This window comes from Grampus griseus (genome assembly GCF_964374135.1).
Source record: "Grampus griseus genome assembly, chromosome: 10".
NCBI lineage: Eukaryota > Metazoa > Chordata > Mammalia > Artiodactyla > Delphinidae > Grampus > Grampus griseus.
Window position 1 is genome coordinate 22,764,988 of NC_139004.1, and position 19,763 is coordinate 22,784,750.

Consider the following 19,763-nt stretch of genomic DNA (forward strand, 5'->3'; position numbering starts at 1 on the left):
TCAACCAACTTCTAAAATTTACAAAATAAAACTGTACTATACCATAAGGCACATAGTGAATATTTATTTATCACAGAGGTTAAGCCTAAGCTAACTTTATAAATACTGGAAAAGCAGGCCAGGGAAAAAAAAAAGGGCAGAGATTTGCTCAACGTCAAAGCTAAAGGATGCTTCTAACGAGATGGGGCAAGGAGAGGGGAAAATATTTTAGTAGCATTCCATAACTCCACCCTCAAATTTACTCACTCCAAGCATTCTTTCAAGTTCTGGACACTAAAATTGTTTCCACTATCTTTTGCAGGGTGAGTAAGAATCCCAGTAAGAAAAGAAGAGGCAAAACAAATGGTTTCCAAACAGGAAGCAGGACACTGTGCGCGCCATACAGCAATAAGCACATCAGTCCGGCTAAATGTGAGCAGCGACTTAAGATATCTGAGCACGGGATTGGCCGACTTTAAGAGGCCATTTAAGAAAACTGTGGCTCCCAATCTCCCTGTCTTTGTTTACCAGCAAGCTTTTCAGCCCCACCCATGTTCCAAGACAAATCAGATCAGTACACCCCAATCCTTTCTAAAGCCCTAAGTTCTTTCTTCCAAATATTTCTAACACTTTATATATTGGTCTGGGAGGAAAAGCATACTGGGGTGGGGTTTTCAGGTGGATGACACTTCCAAACTGGAGAGGACAAAGGCCTCTGGCTTGGCTTCCTGCTTTAGTACTCCTGTGAGCAGGAACTCAGGTGAGAGGATGGGCAGCCCAACCCGAAATGGAATGGCACATCGAGGGAAGTCCTGGGAACATGTGATCACAACTCTCTGAGGCTGGAAGAAAGAGAAAACAGAAAGCCAGGGGTGAAAAAGAATCCTAGAAATAGGTTCAGGACCCACTAATCAGTCTTAGCAGCACAAAAACAGTACCTCCTGACGGGAAGCCATATGACACACACTGTCTATGAAGAACTCTTGCCACAAAAGTTGAACCTGAATTTGTTCAACCTTTTAAAGTTAACTACGATTTACAGGAAATATAAAAGATAGAAAAACAAGATAAATGACACAACAAGGGAGCAAACAGAAAAATCCAGACTGGAACATTCTAAAGGACAAGTGATCTAGTTTCTGCAGGAAGTCAATGGCAGGAAAAAGGCTAGGTGGGTTGGGGGGTATGCTCTAGAGTAAAAGAAAATTAAGAGATACAGCGCAATTGTGGGGATACATGGACCTTGTTTGAGTCCTGATTTGAACTGTAAAAAGACATTTTCAGATGACTCGAGAAATTTGATTAATGGAGTAAGACGAAGTGACCAGGAAACAATTGTTAATTTTGTTATTGACCAATAACGGCATGTGATTATGTAAGAAATGTACATATTTCTTAGAGATGTATATTTTAAATATGTAAGAAAAAATAATAATGACCTTTGCAGTTTCCCTTAAAAATTTCAGCAAAGAAAATGAAAGAAAAAGGGAAAAAAAAAGGAATAGAGCAAATGCAGCAAAATCTAAATTAACCTGTTGAATCTGAGTGATTGGTATATGGAGGTTCGCTACATATTCCCTCTCCCTTTGTGTATATTTCAAAAAATTGTATATACAAAAATAAAAATAAGTCCATTTGGTATCAGCAGACCTCTTCCTTCTCTATCCCTCTCTATACCAGAGGTCTTCCCCCAGCCTCTCACTACTCCGTGTTCCCATCTGTACCTCCATTTTCCCTCTAACCTGTTCCCATTCCAGCCACCTCTCTAACTACCACCTCACCAGATCCTGAACATACCACCCCTACCTTATAGGACCGGGGCATGCTGGGTAGGACGGTGCCTCCACAGCAGCTGATGATCTCTCCCATCTGAGGTGGTGGTGGCTGGACTCCTGGGGTCACGTGAATCTCGTAGCCCTAGGAGGAAGAGAACGGTGGAGACAGTAGATGATGCACTGAGAGGCCGTGGACCGCTGGGCAACAGCTGAAGTGTGGGGCAGAAGATGGCCTCTCACCTCCAGCAGCCTTCGCTCCCGAGCCCGGCTCAGGGCCTCCCGAAGGCTGAAGCCAAAGTTCTTCTCCTGCTCAGGATCAGCCACCACATATTCAGCCGGGGGCAAGAAGCAACCTGCCTTGTGGGACTAAGGACGGTAACAGTCAGCATCAAAGCTCAGCCCAGCCCTTCACCCAGCTCTTCTTTCTAGTGTTTACAGGGAGCTCACGAAATGTTTTCAGAATTAAGCCTTCTGCTTCACTAACCTCGTCTTCCTGTACCCATGTTCCTCCCACCGCTTTCTACAGACCCATGTGAGCAGCCTTCTCCCGCCACTATCTCTACGGGTCTGTCATCATCTCCTGGCCTCTTACCTGGCGCAGCCAGTCCAGGGAGAGGATGGGGATGCCCCGCCCCAGGGCACACAGGAACTTGACTGTCCGGCGGATCCGATCTGTCACCAGGTGGGAAGCCTCAGCCACTGAGCTGGCCAGACTGCCCCCCAGGGCCAGCACTGCCCGCTCTCCATGAGCATCCACCACGCCTGTGAAGAGCACCTGTGAAGGGGGTTAGGCAGAGCTGGTCACGGCAGCCAGCGCCATCGGCACCTGTCTCCCAAATCCCCTGGGTCTCCTCCCGTCCTACCACATCTCCATCTCCCACAAAGCCCCAGGGCCCTTCTCTCCTACTTTGGGGGCCGTGGACTCTTGGAGAGGTTTGGTCCGTCGCAGGCTGCGGCTTGGTATTTCCCGGGGCTCCTCCTCTGTCTGCTCTCTCTTTCTCTTGCCTGGTCCTGGAATCACTACATCCTGGGGTTGAGAGAGAACTTGGTGGGAGTTTCCAAGCCCCCAAGCTCTTTCCAAACTAGGTGACTCCAGCCCCCTCCTCACCTCTTCCTTCCTCAGCTTCGCTGCAGGATTTTCTTCTTCTTCCTTGAGGAATGCTGTCTTCTGGGGAACTTCTCTTTGGAGCCGTTTTTGAAGTGGAGGTGAGTCCGCAGTAGCTAAAGGCCTCTTGCGATTTTGAGAGGCCTCAGGCTGGGGCTCTGGGGTGAAGCCAGATCTATCTGCTGCCCCCCCCTTTGGGATCTGGGGAGCACGAGTGGGTGCCTCGGGAAGCTGGGCAAAGGCAGGCTCAGGAATGGTGCTAAGGGACTCAGCTGCTCTCACTGCCCCTCGTCTCTGGTTCCTTGAAGACTGGGAGTTAGGTTCGGAGGGTGCAGAGTAGGGTTCATGAACGTGACCTGTGAGAGACCCATGTTTCCTAGTGGCCCTTGGCCTCCTGCTGCAATTGGCTTCAGGGATGGGCTCAGGGGGAACAGGCTCTCCTGTGGGCACTGGAGAGTGGGATTCAGGGGTGGTAGGAACTGGCACAGCACTTACTGTAGAAGACCTTAGTGTCCTGCTCTGACCACCCTGAGCTATGACTTTGGGGGTGACAGGCTGCTCTGTGGGGGACGAAGGTTCAAGGTCAGGAGCTGTGGGTTCAGTTGGCTGGGATGTCTTGACAGAGGACCTTTGTGTCCTGCCCCGAGTGGCCTGAGATGTGGGCTCAGGGGTGAGAGACTGGTCTTTAGAGGTGGAAGGCTGGGGCTCAGGAGTTATGGGGACAACTGGTTCAGGGGCCTTAGCAGATGACCTAAGTGTCCTGCCCTGAGAGGCACGAGATGTGGGTTTGGGGGTGACAGGCTGGTCTGTGTGGGCAGAAGGCTGGAGCTCAGGGGCTGTGGGGACATTTTGTTCAGGGGTTTTAACAGAGGACCTAAGTGTCCTGCCCCGAGTGGCCCGAGATGTGGGTTTGGGGGTGACAGGCTGGTCTGTGGGAGTGGAAGGCTGGGGCTCAGGGGCTGTGGAGATAACTGGTTCGGGAGTCTTGACAGAAGCCCTCTGTGTCCTGCCCCGAGTGGCCCGAGATGTGGGTTTGGGGGTGACAGGCTGGTCTGTGGGAGTGGAAGGCTGGGGCGCAGGGGCTATGGCGATAACTGGTTCGGGAGTCTTGACAGAAGCCCTCTGTGTCCTGCCCCGAGTGGCCCGAGATGTGGGTTTGTGGGTGACAGGCTGGTCTGTGGGAGTGGAAGGCTGGGGCTCAGGGGCTGTGGAGATAACTGGTTCAGGAGTCTTGACAGAAGCCCTCTGTGTTCTGCCCTGAGTGGCCCGAGATGTGGGTTTGGGGGTGACAGGCGGGTCTGTGGGAGTGGAAGGCTGGGGCTCAGGGGCTGTGGAGATAACTGGTTCAGGAGTCTTGACAGAAGCCCTCTGTGTCCTGCCCCGAGTGGCCCGAGATGTGGGTTTGGGGGTGACAGGCTGGTCTGTGGGAGTGGAAGGCTGGGGCTCAGGGGCTGTGGAGATAACTGGTTCGGGAGCCTTGACAGAAGCCCTCTGTGTCCTGCCCCGGGTGGCCTGAGATGTGGGTTTGGGGGTGACAGGCGGGTCTGTGGGAGTGGAAGGCTGGGGCTCAGGGGCTATGGCGATAACTGGTTCAGGAGTCTTGACAGAAGCCCTCTGTGTCCTGCCCCGAGTGGCCTGAGATGTGGGTTCGGGGGTGACAGGCTGGTCTGTGGGAGTGGAAGGCTGGGGCTCAGGGGCTGTGGAGATAACTGGTTTGGGAGTCTTGACAGAAGCCCTCTGTGTCCTGCCCCGAGTGGCTCGAGATGTGGGTTTGGGGGTGACAGCCTGGTCTGTGTGGGCAGAAGGCTGGAGCTCAGGGGCTGTGGAGACATTTTGTTCAGGGGTTTTGACAGAGGACCTAAGTGTCCTGCCCCGAGTGGCCCGAGATGTGGGCTTGGGGGTGACAAGCTGGTCTGTGGAGGCGGTAGGGTGGGGCTCAAGGGGTACAGAAGAAACTGGAGAGGACCCTTGGGGCTTGACTTTGGGTTTTGGGTGAAGAGAGTCCAGCTCTGAGGAAAAGGGAGTCTCCAGAGCTTCCTGACTCTCATTTTGTCTGGTCCTGGGAATGGGCGGTTCTAAAGGAGGTGGAGAGGGCGAAAGGAGGGACTGAGGGGCAGGATGTTTCTGGCTCTGAGAGATGAGGGGGTTTTGGAGAGGCGCTGAAGCCTCCTGCAGTGCAGGAGGCCGACAAGCATCTGGGGATTCCTGATCACCCTGGGGAGAAATGGAAGCCAGTGAGGGAGGAGGAGACAGAGAGAAGAGAGACAGGACTTGGATACTGTTCTTGATCCTTGTTTATAGAGTGTACTCATGGCATCTCTCTTTCTGTCTGTTCCATTAGACTGGGAATTCCCTCCTTCCCAGAGACCTCTCCCCAAAATGCCAGTATAGCATTCTCCATGTATGGATGACGCTAATAAAGAGGACGGTTAGGAGAAAGAGGAAAGGGGCTTGAAAAAGGAGCTTTCTGAGTCAGGGAGGGAGACAGAACTTGGGGAACAGATATGGAAAACAACAGTGTCAAAGTAAACGGATAGAAGCCAACTAAGGAGCCAACCAAGAAGCCAACTAAGGAGCAGTGAAAATGGAAGAAAAGTTAAACGTATGGGGAAAGGAGTAAATGAAAGCAAGGTCAGGGGAAGGGGCAGTGGAGGAGATTGCAGAGATGACCTGTGGAGTGGGGAGGTGGGTACAGAAAGCAGCTCTCACCCTGGAAGCCTTCTCAGCAGGTGGCATCTTGCAATTCAAGTAGCCTAGACAGAAGGGAAAGGCAAGTAGCTGAGGTCTAAGCAGTCAGTCACTTAGCGGTTGATTTTCATGAGGGCTGTGTACCACCTTAGGCTCCCCTCTACCTTCACTTACCTCTCTGCTGCCTCCTGGGGCTCACTGGGGCACCCCTTCCTCCACCTGACTGGCTCCCAGAAGCTATGGGGTCTGAAGCAAGTCCCTGAAGGTCTCCCGCCCCTGCTCCAGGCTCTGGTGTCGAACCTGAGGCCTGGCCTTTCTGGTCCTGGCCCCCCGCCTCTGTCTCCCCTGTCTGTGGGCCTCTGTCCAGCATCACTTTGGGTACCTTCCCTTGTAACCCACCTGCCTCACACTCTCTCTCTGCTACTGGTTTCTCTGCTTCTCTGTCAAATATTTCTCTTGTAAGAGTCTGCTTTTCTCTCTCTTTCTCTTGTATTTCCTCGGGTGTCTCAATTTCTACCTTCAAACTCTCCATATCCCTTTCAGTACTTGCACTTTTTACTTTTTTGTCAGACTCTTGTTTCTGAGTATCTCTAGCTAACACCTGTTTTTGTTCTCTGTCCTGTATCCCCCTCGTTGATTCTTCCTCTCCCATCACATCTTCCCTCTCTCCTTCCGAGGGCAGTTTCTCAGTTTCCCTCTCCAATGGCCCTCTCTCAGGGGTCACCCTCTCTGCTGTCTCTCCTGGTGTACCCATGTCTTCCTCCACAGTCTGCATCCCTCTGCCTTGAATCCCCAGTGGCTCTGCATGAACTGGACTCTCTGGATGTTGCTCTTGTGGTGCTGCCGTAGGTGGAGAGGGGCAAGATGCATGGGCTTCATTGTGGGTGGCAATGGGCTGGGTCTCAGAGGCTTCAGACTCTCTCGGACAGAATGGCTGTGTAGCCAAGACCTCCCATGGCTCATCCAAGGAACCTGAAAGCAGAGTGAGAGAGAGAGAGAGAAGAGGGAGGAGTGTAGGTTGAAAAGGTAATAGCTTGAGAAAAGATGAAGACAAATTCATGCATAATAAATTTAAATGGGTTATTAAAGGAAAGCTGGGAGTAAGGAAGATAGTCATAACATTTAACATTTGTCTCAAAAAGTAAGCCCAAACCTTCATATAAAAGTTCTCTCAGTAGCCTCTTAAAAACTTATGCTAGACTAGTTGCTCTATGGGTCTGACTTAATATGGCATTTTTTTTCTGAGGAGATGGAGGAACATCAGCAAAACGTCAAGGAATATAAAAGAAACGTGTAGAGGGGGAAATAAGGATGCCAAGTTCGGGACACAGAGGAGGGGAGAGTTTCTTATACCTGTGGCCTGGAAGCTGCAACGGGAAGGGCCAGGCTCTTGGGGCAGAGTAAACAGGAAGGCCTGGGTGGGTTCATCCTCCATGCTGGGGACTGTTGCACAAGAAAGCATGGCCTGAGCACTGTTCCACAGAACTCCAGGGTCCCATTCTTAGTTTCCCACCCTGACCGTCCCAGCTTTCACACACTTCAAGGACTACCAGTCTGATCTCCAAGCTCCTGTTTGTACCAGTATCCACATGATACAGATGTCCTCACCTTCCAGGCTCTGATTCTCTCTCTCCACAAAGCACTGGGTAGCTTGCAGGTCCAGATCTTCAGAATCTGGTGGGGGAGGAATATAGGATAATTAAAAAATCACAGCTGACCCTTAACTCCTTCCTTTTACTCTACTATTCCCTCCTCAGCCCCAACACCATGCAATAGACTGAATCTCTGTGTCTCCCCCAAAATTCTTACATTGAAACCTAATTTCCAATGTGAGGGTATTAGGAGGTGGGGCTTCTGGGAGGTGATTAGGTCATGAGGGTGGAGCCCGTGTGAATGGGATCAGTCCCCTTATAAAAGAGACTCCAGAGAGCTTCCTTGGGCCCTTCTGCCACGTGAGGACATAGTGAGAAGATGGCTGCCTATGAAGAAGGAAGCGGGGCCTCACCAGACACTGAATCTGCTGGTATCTTGGACTTCCCAGGCTCTAGAAGTGTGAAAAATAAACTTCTGTTGTTTATAAGCTACCCAGTCTATGGTATTTTGTTATAGCAGCTCAAATGAACTAAGATACCCTAGAAGCATTCTTTATTGCAGGGGTTAAGGGAGGAAGAAAGGCCAGCACTAACCATCATGGTTGTCTCCAGAGTCCATGGTCTTATCCACATGTGGTTCTCTCTCCCCTTCTGTGGGGGTCTGGGCCCCCTGTCTCTGTGGCTGGGTGGGTTCCCCTGGAGTGCCTGTGTCCACCACCAGATCTGCTATGTTATTCCTTGAGACAGGGAGAAGGTCCTGCTCCACTTGGGCCGCGGGTGACCCACCCTGGGCCCCAGCCATAAAAGCCCTGCCCTGTTCAAGAACGGCTACAGCCCACTCTGTCCCAGTATCTTCTTCTGCCTGAAGCTGGCTCTTCCTTACATCTGCCACTGCTGAGGCTGCTAAGGATGTGTTCTCCTCCGCATCTGGGTCACAGTCCCCAGCGAGAGGAGGCTGGGCTTCTTCTGGATACACCACAGGCAGCTTTGCTGGGCCTCCTTCAGCTTCCACATCTGTTTGATGTGTCCATGCTACAGGTACTTGATGCTTCTCCAGAAGTATAACAGCTGGCCGTGGTGGGACTTCCTCCACCACTTGTGTGTTGATATGCACTGTGGCAGAGGCTTGGCTTCTCTCCAGGTGGAACCCTGGTGAGCTCTTCTCTTCCGCCACCTCTGTATCACTGTCCCTGAGAGGAGGATGACTCTTTTCTGAATATGCCTTGCCCGTGTGACCCCTGGGAACAGTTCCTGTCTTCTCCACTGCGAGCCCCTTTTCCTTCACGTCTGTGTCACTGTCTCTCCCAGCAGAGGCTTGGCTTTGCTCCAGAAGGGCCACCGGTTGGGCCCTATCGTCTTCTGCATCTGGATCTCTGTTCCACGCAACGGCCCGGCTCTCTCTTAGATGTGCCAGCGTGAGCGCTGCTGAGACTTCTTCCTTGTCATCTGTATTGCTATCGATCACGACGGAGGCTCGGCTTTTGTCCAGAGGGACAGCCAGGGGGGCCTCCCCCTCCTCTATATCTGTATCACTACCAGCCGGGCTCTCCTGCTGATGTGCCACGCCAGGTGCCCGAGGACTCTCTGTACCAACTTCATGGAAGATGTGCCTCTTCCTCACAGGAACTACAGCTGGGGTCGCAGGGATCCCCTCTTCTTCCACATCAGTATCACTGTCTATGAAGCCACAAGGCTGGGCCCTTTCCAGATGGACCCCAGTGAGCCTTCTCAGAGGCCCGCGCTCATCGTCCACATCTGTGTTACTGTCCTCCCCAGCAGGCTGGCTCCTCTCCAGAGTCACTCCAACTGGAACCACCCTACTCCTCGCGCTCCTCTCAACTTTCGTGTCATTGTTCTTCTCCTTCACTGAACACTGATCCTTTTCAAGCTGGATTCCAGTTGTGACAGGTTTAGGCTGTTCTGTCTCTGCAGCGGTGACTCTTCTGGCAGCTGAGGAGCCCTCCCCTGCTCCTGGCTGCTGACTTTCTTCCTCATCTGTGTCACTGTTCAAGTTGAAGGCAAAAGGTGGCCCAGGGACATCCAGGGCAGAGGAAGGTCCCTCTTCATCGCTGTGAAGGGAAGAGAAGAGAGAGTCTATAGAATCTATTTCCCCAGAAGGGATACCCCACTCAACTAGGAGCTCCTTGAGGGCAGACATGAGGTAGTATTTTCTTTTCTATCTCCAGCAGTTAGTTTTTTACTTGGCACATCAGAGGTGCTCAATAAAAATTCAGTTGATTGAATGAGTATGTGTAGTTCCCCAGCCTGGACTTTCATGGTAATAAGTTCTCGTAGAGATGGATCCTCCAGCCCCTGATTCCTCCTCCTTTAGAGGACTCAGGTGTCTGGCCCTTTGGCACTCACCTCTCTGGAACTACTGTTGCCAAAAAGGAGGTCCTTGGTCCTTTCACCACACACTTTTCAGAAAGAGAATCTGTCAGTTGTAGAAAGGAGTAAGTTGACAGTTTTACACTCACAATCCCCATCTCCTCACCCGCCCTCCCAATACACAAACTTACCTACTTCTTCCTCTGAGTCCTCAGCCAACAGAAGCCTGTGGGGTTGAGTTCCTCCCTGTACCCTGGGTGTCTCCTCTATAGTTAGAGGGCCCCGGGAGACAAAGGGCAGGGGGACATCCAAGCGATGGTACTGGCAGGGCAAGTCAGCAAAGAGAATCAACTCCCGGTCCCTCAAACGATGACTCGCCCCAGGGCCCAGGACCTTAGGAGGCCTCAGGATTTGAGTACCATTGAGGCTTCCACAATCCCGGAGGACAGGCGCCTTGTCCCAGGCCAAGATTTCAATCACTGCATGTTGTTTGGAGATAGATGAATAGGGCAGGGCCACAGAGCAATCAGGCATTCGGCCTACCACATTCTTCCCAAGGTATAGTGGGAAATCTAAGAATTAGAGAGGTATATGGGTTCCAAGGCCAGAGTCCTGACCTTCTATTAGGAAAATGTTCCTGTTAAGTACCTCACTACTCACTCAAGGTCCCCCCATGCATTAGAAAAATAAAAGGCCCCAGGATATCTAGCTAATAAAGAATATATGCAATGCATTATTCATAATCAATACCCCATCCATCCACACTGGATTATTTTCTATTGTAAAATATACATAAAATTTACCATTTATGTAAAATATACATAAAATTTACCATCCAGCCAACTTTTCAGTGGACAGTTCAGTGACGTTAAGTACATTCACATTGTTGTGCAAAACATCACCACCACCCATTTCAGACCTCACTGGATTTTTATCTGAATCCCTTCATCTTCTCCTACCAAAGTAAAGGCACCCCATTGAGTCCAGGGCACTTGCCTGGAGCAATCAGATCAATCAGCCCCCTCTTCTCCATTCCCAGTAAAACCTTTTTTCAGATCTCCCAGATGCATATCTAAGCTTGCAAGCCTCCAATTACCTCGCCACAGAAATAAGAGGCCTAAAAAAAAAAAAAGAAAAAGAAATACCAGTACTTCAGCACCCAATAACCCCTGACCTTTTTCTGGTCCATAGGAACTACTGAAGATACGCAGTCGCCCAAGGGGCTCCAAGCTACACCCCAAAGATTCACTGGGTCTCTCTTCAACCTCCTCCTCTTGTTCAACTTCCCAGTTAATAACCTGGGTGTCTTCCATGATCTGAGGAAAAAACACATTATTATCACCTCTTTCAGTGGGTCACACACACAGCCTCAGAGAGGAGACTGCTAACTGCTGTAAACCTGGATAGCTATGGAGGCTGATGCTTCCCCTTCTGCCAGTCATTCTGTTGTTATTCTTCTGAAGTATTTAAGAAATATCTTTGACCATGATACGGAATAAGAAATAAATATTATAGAGTCCCCAGTACAGAAATATATACAAAAACACATGCTTGGGACTTCCCTGGTGGTCCAGTGGTAAAGAATCTGCCTCCCAACGCAGGGGACTCAGGTTCGATCCCTGATCAGGGAACTAAGATCCCACATGTCGCGGGGCAACTAAACCTGTGTGCCACAACTACTAAGCTCGGGCGCCTCAACTAGACAGCCTGCGTGCCACAAACTACAGAGCCCACGTGCCCTGGAGCCTGCGCGCCACAACTAGAGAAGAGAAAACCCGCACAGTACGACTAGAGAGAAGCTCCGGCACCGCAATGAAAGATCCCGCATGCCTCAATGAAGATCCCGCATGCTGCAACTAAGACCCGACACAGTCAAAATTAAATAAATAATAATAAATAAATAAATCTTAAAAAAAAAAACAAAAAAACCCCACATGCTTATTTATAGACAAATGTTTTGAGAAACAATGTTAAGCCTTTATACAACACTCTGATAGTTGTCATTCTGTTTTTTTCTCTTCTCAATTCTTTAAACGCCGATTTGCAATCCACTAAATTGATTTCACTATCCACTATTGGGATAACTTTTGCCAAACACCAACTATGTATCAGGCATAGTAGCCATGAGGCAGGCGTTTAGGACACTAAGGCTAAAAATATTCAATCAGGATAACATAGCAGGTAAATGAAAAGGGTAGGAATAAATGTGCTTCTGGCTGCAAAGCCCATGCTTTTTACACTTTATCAGATCATCTCAGTGTGATCAGACTAAACTGCAAAAAATCATAACAGCCAAAAGAGAGGCTTGGTAGGTGTCAAGCACTGCTCTAAATACTTTATATTCACTGACTTATTTAATTATCACAAGAACCCTGTAAACTATTATTATTACTTTTTTTTTTTTGGTTGTTTTCCTTTTGGACACGCAGCATGGCATGTGGGATCTTAGTTCTTCGACCAGGGATCAAACCCCTGGCCCCTGCAGTGGAAGCACGGAGTCCTAACCACTGGAGCGCCAGGGAATTCCTTATTATTACTTTCTATTTCTCAGATAAAGAAACTGCAATACAGATGGATTAAGGAATTTGTCCAGGACCACCCAGATAATGTCTCTCCTCTGTTTAATATTCTTTGATGGATTTCCATGCCCACAGGATAAAATAAAATCTAAACTCCTTAGAGAGACCCTCCACAATCAGAACCTCATATCCTCAAATGTATATCCCACCCGCACCTCACCCAAGCCTATGATTCAGCCACATGGACCTTCTCCCCAGTCTCTGAACACATTGCTCCCTTTCATCTGCAGGCCTTAGCCAGCTCCTTAGCCCTTTGCTCATAGTTTTCTGGTCCAAATCCTACCCATCCTTTACAATTCAGTTCAAATGTCACTACCTCAGCAAAGCCTTGCCTGGAGTCTTCTCTGCTTTCTGGTGTTTCCCACGTTCCTAAGTGTTTCACGGTGGTTGGTGGACTTGTACTTATCCTGATAGCTCTCACCATAGTGTAACTATTACATTCCATTTCTGCCTCACACCCCCCGAGAACTGGACAAGGCAGAACTGTGTCTTTTCCCCAAGGGTCCATCATATTCATTCAACAGTTATTGCGCACCTGGTACCGCTGTAAGTATTCGGGATACATTCCTGAACCAAAAGTAAAATTAACTCTGCCCTCCTGATTAAAGAACAAATAAGATGAAAACTCAAAACAGTATGAAAGATGCTACTCTAAACGGAAACTGTTGACAGGTTGGGAAAGTAGGACACCTCCATGGAGATAGTGTTAACTCCGTTCTTAAGACTGGCGAACTCAGCTGGTACCCATGACCCTCGTCTCCAATCCATGGGCCACCACCTTTGATCTCCCTCCATCCCATGGGTTCCCTCCTAGCCCAACGGCTCCCTGTGTCTTCATACCTAAGGTCAGGGAGGAGCGTCAGGTAAGGATGAGTATTATAATCCGAGCAGCAAATTTCCAAGTATCCTCCGCCCAGTCGTACCCAAGGCACGCCCCTCCCACCCACCGGGGAAAACAAAGATGTCACCCGGGGAGCCTTGGGCGAGGCCCCCCAGAACTCACCTACTTTGAGTCCCCGCGCGCGCCACCAGTAACGGCCGCGACCGGGGTGGCGCGAGTGCCTGAGCGGGGCGGGGGCCGATTCGCTGATTGGCTCCTGCCGCTGTCTTTCACAGCCCGGCGGCACGCCGACAGAGCAAGCCGCCAATTCGGAGGCACAGCCAGAGCCCCGCCCCGTCCCCGCCCCCTTACAGCTCAAAGGGGCGGCTTCTCCGGGGAGGCTGAGATCAGTTGGCTGAGGCTGTAATCAGAGGCCGCCGAAGGCGCTCAGAATAGCGCACCTCGATTGGGCAGCTCCAGAGGACAACCCACTGCCGCTTCACCGCACCGCCCACTTCCCGCGCAGATTTCCAAATTGCGACCACAGAGTCTGGACGCCAGCGACGGATAGAGGGGCTTACCATAGTCGTCGCCCCAAGCATCTAGTGCGGCCAGAGCGTCCTTCCCCGGTCCTCCCAGACATGGAGTCCGCTGACTCATGAGAAATGAAAATGGATTGCGGGTTGCAGTCGTGGCTGAAGGCTGCAGTTTGGAAAATATCCCGTAGGCGTGGCGCTCGAGGACTCATTGCAATGGAAGTCATTTTCTTATGAGTTAGCTCGTCTTGAAGTCATGTCATTTCCTCTCTGACAATACATTCCTGATGGACATTTTGAGGTCATTCTCCAAGAGTAAAGATCCCTAGGCAAACAGAACTGTTCCGTTAACCATCTTGAAGGCTGACCGAGTTCTTTGAAGGGTTCAAGGATGATAAATATCATTTATTTCATTAAATGTCATACTAAGACATGAATAATTTAGGAAGACCTTTTGCATTCTTATCTCACTTCATTCTGACTACAATAGGCAGAAATAGGTTTTATAGAAAGAATCGGAGCTCTGCCGATAACTTGCCTACAACTAATGTAAGGTAGAGACAAATTGAAACCAGTTCCCTAATTGTAAATCCTGAATTCTCTTCACTACCACAAAATACGTAATTATTTTCATTATGATCATGCCGTAAAACATGAACATTCTATTTTAAGTGGGTAGACGGGTCTTACACAACTTGTTCTTTTATTTATAAAACGACTGAGAAATGTGTGTTGAATCCAATGTGAATTAACAATGATGACCTTGATATAACATGTCCTTTATCACAGTGCTTACCACACTCAATTATTGTTTATACACTTCTCATGAAATTGCAAGATCCTGGAGAACAGTGAGCTACTTCTTAATCATTTTTGTATCCCTAGCTCCTGGATTGGTGGACACTTAGTATCTCTCAAGTTGAATTAATCCCTGAGATGAAACATGCCACTCAGACTTCAGCTCATCCAGTTTTTCCCCCATCACCTCCCTACCCCTTTTATTTCAATCCTGAGGCTCCTGGAAGGTTGCAATGGTCAGCCACCTAGTCAGTGAAATCAGTGAACTGAAAAAACAGACTTCATCAGTGTCTAGAGAGGCAGGCTGGAAGACACTGAAATTCTATCAGGTACCTCACCCCATAGTTCTCCGCTGGACAATACAGTGTGTTAAACGCTGCTCTAAGGCCCAGACCCCCCACATGGACAGACACTTCTGGCATATCAACTTCTCTAAACCATTCAACTTATTCTTGAACATACCCTTCACACAATTACTTCTCTATCTTGAAAAGCCCTTGCTGCAATTTTGTTTCTAAACATTATCATTAGAAAACTCCCAAGGAAATAGCAGGAGGGCAATCCCCTCCTTCTTCCTGAGGTATCTGGGGGAGCAGCAGTTTACTGAAGTTCATGCCTTGGGTCACCAAAGGACCAGCTGTTAGACAGCAGATCAGGATGCCGCATTTCTCCCCAGTTTTCGCTGAGCTAAGCAGTCCTGTCTTCCCAAGAGCTACCGCAGCGGGGAGCTTTCAGGGCGTGCCCCCACTCCACCTTCCAACGCCTGGCACCCCCGGGTTCCCAATTTCTGTATCCGTAAACTACTCTCTTTTTATACCAGAAAAGTCAGGCATAGAGGAAGGAACCCTTGCGCAAGGTCATTTTTCATTAAAAACTCCCAAACCAAAACCCCCACACCCAGTACCCACCCATTTGTTCTTTCATTTTGCAGCGTGGACAACAATAGAGGACTACAACTCCCAGGGAGGACTGCGCTCGTCCCGCCGAGCAGGGACCAATGGACGTCTGATACATGACCAGCACGGACTAATCAGGGCCAGCCTCGGTGAGGCTTTGTCTCCCCACCACCTCGCGGGGCGCGTTCTCCCGCCTCCCGGCCCCCGCGCACGCGCGCCCCGCCCTGCCCGCCTTTCCTCCCGCGCCCTCCCCTCTCCTTTCTCCCTCTCAGAACCTTCCTGCCGCCGAGTTCGGACCTCGCTGCTCCAACCTCTGGGCCCCGTCCCATCCTTCCAGCCTGCGACCAGCAGCAGAGAAAAACTAATTGCGTATCATTTTCTTGCCCCGTACACACTTGTGAGGCGAGCAAAAAGATTACAATAAATTTTAAAAATGAGGGAAATCGTGCACATCCAGGCCGGTCAGTGTGGCAATCAGATCGGTGCCAAGGTAAGGATTTTTAACCTCTTTTGACTATATTTATTTTTGAGAAGAAAAAAATCCAGGTAAATTATGACGAATGGCTGTGGGACATTCGCATCCTCCATTCTTAGTCAGGCTTTACCCCTTAAAAGTTGTATGTATATATAATACACGTTTGTATTATGCAAAGCTGGGATTTGCTTTTGAAAAATGGGGAATTTTTCTTGGCAGGCTTATTTTGGGGAAGCTGTTAAAAGCACTCTTCAGGTTTAGGGGGCGGGAAAACCGAGTTTCTGTAAAATTTTACTTAAAGGGCATCTGCTAACGGTCCGGGGAGCGAGGGAGATGCGGAAACGGCCCGAGACAAAGCGAGATGAGGTTTTCCCCATGTGCATCCCCTTTGGCGGGGCTTCGGCGGGCTGAGCCGGAGGGGGAAGGGGCGAGGCTGGCGGGCAGCTGCAGAGAGGTCAGATCCAAATGTGGGGGACGCGATGCGCCAGGGTGGGCTGCAGTACGCGATATCCTTTACAAAAGATAGGTGTCTCCGGGCACCCGCGATCCCCAAGGGGCGGTCCCCCAGTTTTTCGTGCATGGAAGGCTAATATGTGCTGGACTAATTTCAGTTTCTTTCATTTGCCCTTAACCGAGACCCTTTTAGGGCGTGAACAGATATGGAGAAAGAGCTAGGGGAAAGGGGGAGTGCTTTTTTTTAAAGGGCTCCTCAGGCCCAAAGAGTAGGACAAAGGAAGAAAAACCTCATTTAAAGCAAGGGGGTTAAAATTAAAAGCTAGAGAAGAAATAAAATTCCGAGGCCAAGGGGGAGGCTTTTTTTTTTTTCCTTTGCGCGCGGTTACAGTGTAGCGGGGGAGGGGCGGGGAGGAAGCGCGGCTGCTACGTTAGAGCAGAAGGGCGGGACCCGGGCGCCCTGGCGCGCTGGGACAATGCGGCCGGGCCGGCCCGCTGGGGGCGCGCGAGCCCGAGCCAAGTCCCGCCCTTACCGCGCGGAATTTGCGCTCCGGCCCCGCCCACGCGCGGCACCTCCCTTTGTCGGCGCCTAGGCGCGCGCCTGCGCCGCGGTCACGTGCCGGGCGGGGTGGGCGCCTGCGGCAGTGGCTCCTTTCTCCGGCCCCCAGCTCTTTGTGCCCTGCGACGGGGGGGGCGGGGAGGTGTGCTTCTCCGAGCAAGTCGGCCGCCTCCATCTACCCACCTCGGTGCCTGCGATCGCCGGGACCTTCCACAGCATCTCACATCCCAAGCAGTGAAAGCTGCAGTTTTCCCGCGTGTGCAGGTGTTTAGGGGAAGGGTGTGGCAGGCAGAAGGAATGCCAGGCCCTAGGGGAGGGCCCGCCACAGGCGTATCTGGAATTAAAATGGCGGTAGAGGGCGTATAATTGGCTGGAACCTGAGCTGTTGAGGACCCGTTGCTCTCCCCCGGCAGTTCTGGGAGGTGATCAGTGATGAACATGGCATCGACCCCACCGGCACCTATCATGGGGATAGCGACCTGCAGCTGGACCGCATCTCCGTGTACTACAATGAAGCCACAGGTGAGGGCAGGAGGCCGTGAATCACGGGTCCCATCACTCCCACTTCTCTGGGGTCTCTGCCTCCCTGGGAAACCCTTTATCCCCCTTGAATGAATCCATTCTCTCCCTTTGGAGCCGTTTCTTCATTTCCCCCATCGGGGCTCAAAAGTGGCTCTGCTGCCACCTGGTGGCAGTGCCTGGAATCACAAGTTTGGGTCCCCGGCTGCCTCCCCGCCCCAAAATATTTACCTATATGTCGGTCAGTTTTTACAACGCTACTTTATTCCCTGTAGGTGGCAAATATGTTCCTCGTGCTATCTTGGTGGATCTAGAACCCGGGACCATGGACTCTGTTCGCTCAGGGCCTTTTGGTCAGATCTTCAGACCAGACAACTTTGTTTTTGGTGAGTTACACAGACAATAGTAGATACTTGTTCAAGTTATTTGGGCGCAGCAAGAGTTAGGAAATGATTGTACTGAAGAACTTATACAGGGCTGTGTTTTGAAAGCTAACGGAGAATAGAGGTAGTGACTGCTTTAAATAGTAAACTGGGGGGGAGCGACAGGTGTACCACAGGGGAGGGAGAGAAGATACATCCACTGGCATTACTCCAAAAGTTGAAAAGCAGAAATGTGGCCATGTATCTTCCACACTTTACTAACCAAGCTTGCCTTCCGACCCCATTGCAGGTCAGTCTGGGGCAGGCAACAACTGGGCCAAGGGCCACTATACAGAGGGGGCCGAGCTGGTCGACTCGGTCCTGGATGTGGTTCGGAAGGAGGCCGAGAGCTGTGACTGCCTGCAGGGCTTCCAGCTGACCCACTCGCTGGGCGGGGGCACGGGCTCTGGAATGGGCACCTTGCTCATCAGCAAGATCCGTGAAGAGTATCCTGACCGCATCATGAACACCTTCAGTGTGGTGCCCTCACCCAAAGTGTCCGACACCGTGGTGGAGCCCTACAACGCCACCCTGTCCGTCCATCAGCTGGTGGAGAACACTGATGAGACCTACTGCATTGACAACGAGGCCCTTTACGACATCTGCTTCCGCACCCTCAAGCTGACCACGCCAACCTACGGGGACCTGAACCACCTCGTCTCGGCCACCATGAGTGGTGTCACCACCTGCCTCCGCTTCCCTGGCCAGCTCAATGCTGACCTCCGCAAGCTGGCAGTCAACATGGTGCCCTTCCCACGTCTCCACTTTTTCATGCCTGGCTTTGCTCCTCTAACCAGCCGTGGAAGCCAGCAGTATCGGGCCCTCACTGTGCCAGAGCTCACCCAGCAGGTCTTCGATGCCAAGAACATGATGGCTGCCTGTGACCCCCGCCATGGCCGGTACCTCACCGTGGCTGCTGTCTTCCGTGGGCGGATGTCCATGAAGGAGGTCGATGAGCAGATGCTCAACGTGCAGAACAAGAACAGCAGCTACTTCGTGGAATGGATCCCCAACAATGTCAAGACGGCCGTCTGCGACATCCCACCCCGTGGCCTCAAGATGGCGGTCACCTTCATTGGAAACAGCACAGCCATCCAGGAGCTGTTCAAGCGCATCTCAGAGCAGTTCACTGCCATGTTCCGCCGGAAGGCCTTCCTCCACTGGTACACAGGTGAGGGCATGGACGAGATGGAGTTCACCGAGGCTGAGAGCAACATGAACGACCTCGTCTCCGAGTACCAGCAGTACCAGGATGCCACCGCAGAAGAGGAGGAGGATTTCGGTGAGGAGGCCGAAGAGGAAGCCTAAGGCCGAGTGCCCACCACCTCAGGCTTCTCAGTCCCCTCTGCCTTCTTCCTCAGCCGCCCCTTTCCTCTCCCTCAGAATTTGCGTTTTCTGCCTATCTTTTTTTTTCTTTTTGGGGGGGGGGGTTCTAGAACAGTGCCTGGCACATAATAGGCGCTCAATAAATATCTGTTGTTTGTTGAATGTCTCCTCTCTCTTTCCACTCTGGGGAACCTAGATTTCTGCCATTCTGGGTAACCCTGTATTTCCTTCTGGTGCCCACTCCTCCCATCTGTCCAGTTAACATTTCCCTCTCTGTTTTCAAGATAAACTCTCAAGAAGCTGAGTCTCATCAAATCCCATTCAGAACCATGTGCTGATAATCCGGATAGGTGACCGCCATCCTAGGCCCATGTGGTAGCCCAGGGGAAAGGAAACGAAGCAGCAGGTAGAAGTCCCTACTGGGAAGGGGTGGGGTTTTGGAGAGGGGCATCCAGGCTATTGAAGTCCTAGTTTCCAGGTAGCTCTCTGCTCCTCAGCTTCTGGGGAGGTGTTAACAGTATTATCTCCATTTTCAATCTCCCTCCAAGCTCTGTCCTGAGCTATTTCCTTTGCAAGGTTCTGGCCACCACCCTGTCAAGGGGGGGATCCTCCCCTCTTCCACTTTACCTCCCTCGTAATGTTGGATTCCTTCCTTTCCCCTGGTCAGAAAAGGGGGTCAAGAGGAGCAAGGGAGACTAGTCTCTAAGCCTCCAGAAAGCCACTCCCCAGCCCTATCTTTTCTTATGGAAAAAAATGACTATCACCCCTTCTGTACCTATATGGAAAGCTATGTGCTACCACCTAAATGTCATTCCCCAGAGAGGGGGCAGGACACTCTCCATCCTTTGGCAACACCTCATCTCTTACTTTTGCTACTGCCTCCCCCCCACCCTTGGTTTTGTCCTATTCTACA

The 19,763-nt window shown here is 50.9% G+C and overlaps 2 protein-coding genes across 4 annotated transcripts; one reads left to right on the forward strand and one right to left on the reverse strand.

Annotated features, from left to right (window-relative positions):
* Positions 1–50: 50 nt before the first annotated feature.
* MDC1 (mediator of DNA damage checkpoint 1) lies at positions 51–13,106 on the reverse strand. 3 transcript variants are annotated; one of them, XM_082663261.1, is made up of 16 exons: positions 13,050–13,106; positions 10,642–10,783; positions 9,659–10,039; positions 9,504–9,573; positions 7,734–9,208; positions 7,553–7,591; positions 7,156–7,221; positions 6,901–6,990; positions 6,298–6,519; positions 5,569–5,612; positions 2,863–5,073; positions 2,662–2,781; positions 2,347–2,529; positions 1,995–2,120; positions 1,786–1,896; positions 51–821 (listed from the first exon to the last, which is right to left on the reverse strand). In XM_082663261.1, exons 2-16 carry the CDS (start codon positions 10,778–10,780, stop codon positions 654–656), a joined length of 5,445 nt encoding a protein of 1,814 aa, XP_082519387.1. In that variant the 5' UTR covers positions 10,781–10,783; positions 13,050–13,106; the 3' UTR covers positions 51–653. The 3 variants fall into 3 exon arrangements, with proteins under 3 accessions (XP_082519387.1, XP_082519388.1, XP_082519389.1); XM_082663262.1 differs by lacking the exon at positions 7,553–7,591; XM_082663263.1 differs by lacking the exons at positions 6,901–6,990; positions 7,553–7,591.
* A 2,245-nt stretch (positions 13,107–15,351) lies between these two features.
* TUBB (tubulin beta class I) lies at positions 15,352–19,012 on the forward strand. Its single transcript, XM_082662790.1, has 4 exons — positions 15,352–15,586; positions 16,997–17,105; positions 17,378–17,488; positions 17,775–19,012. The coding sequence occupies exons 1-4, from the start codon at positions 15,530–15,532 to the stop codon at positions 18,830–18,832; spliced, it is 1,335 nt and encodes a 444-aa protein (XP_082518916.1). The 5' UTR covers positions 15,352–15,529; the 3' UTR covers positions 18,833–19,012.
* The last annotated feature ends 751 nt before the right edge of the window (positions 19,013–19,763 follow it).

Bases quoted from the DNA above. Each gene is read 5' to 3' on its own strand.
- MDC1 (XM_082663261.1), bottom strand. From the start codon at position 10,780: ATGGAAGACACCCAGGTTATTAACTGGGAAGTTGAACAAGAGGAGGAG. The intron at 5,613-6,297 runs GTACACCAGGAG...CCTTCTGTCTAG, and splicing joins GACTGTGGAGGAAGACATGG to GCTACTTGAATTGCAAGATG. The intron at 1,897-1,994 runs GTGAGAGGCCAT...TCTTCCTCCTAG, and splicing joins GGGAGCGAAGGCTGCTGGAG to GGCTACGAGATTCACGTGAC.
- TUBB (XM_082662790.1), top strand. From the start codon at position 15,530: ATGAGGGAAATCGTGCACATCCAGGCCGGTCAGTGTGGCAATCAGATC. The intron at 15,587-16,996 runs GTAAGGATTTTT...CTCCCCCGGCAG, and splicing joins GCAATCAGATCGGTGCCAAG to TTCTGGGAGGTGATCAGTGA. The intron at 17,489-17,774 runs GTGAGTTACACA...ACCCCATTGCAG, and splicing joins ACCAGACAACTTTGTTTTTG to GTCAGTCTGGGGCAGGCAAC.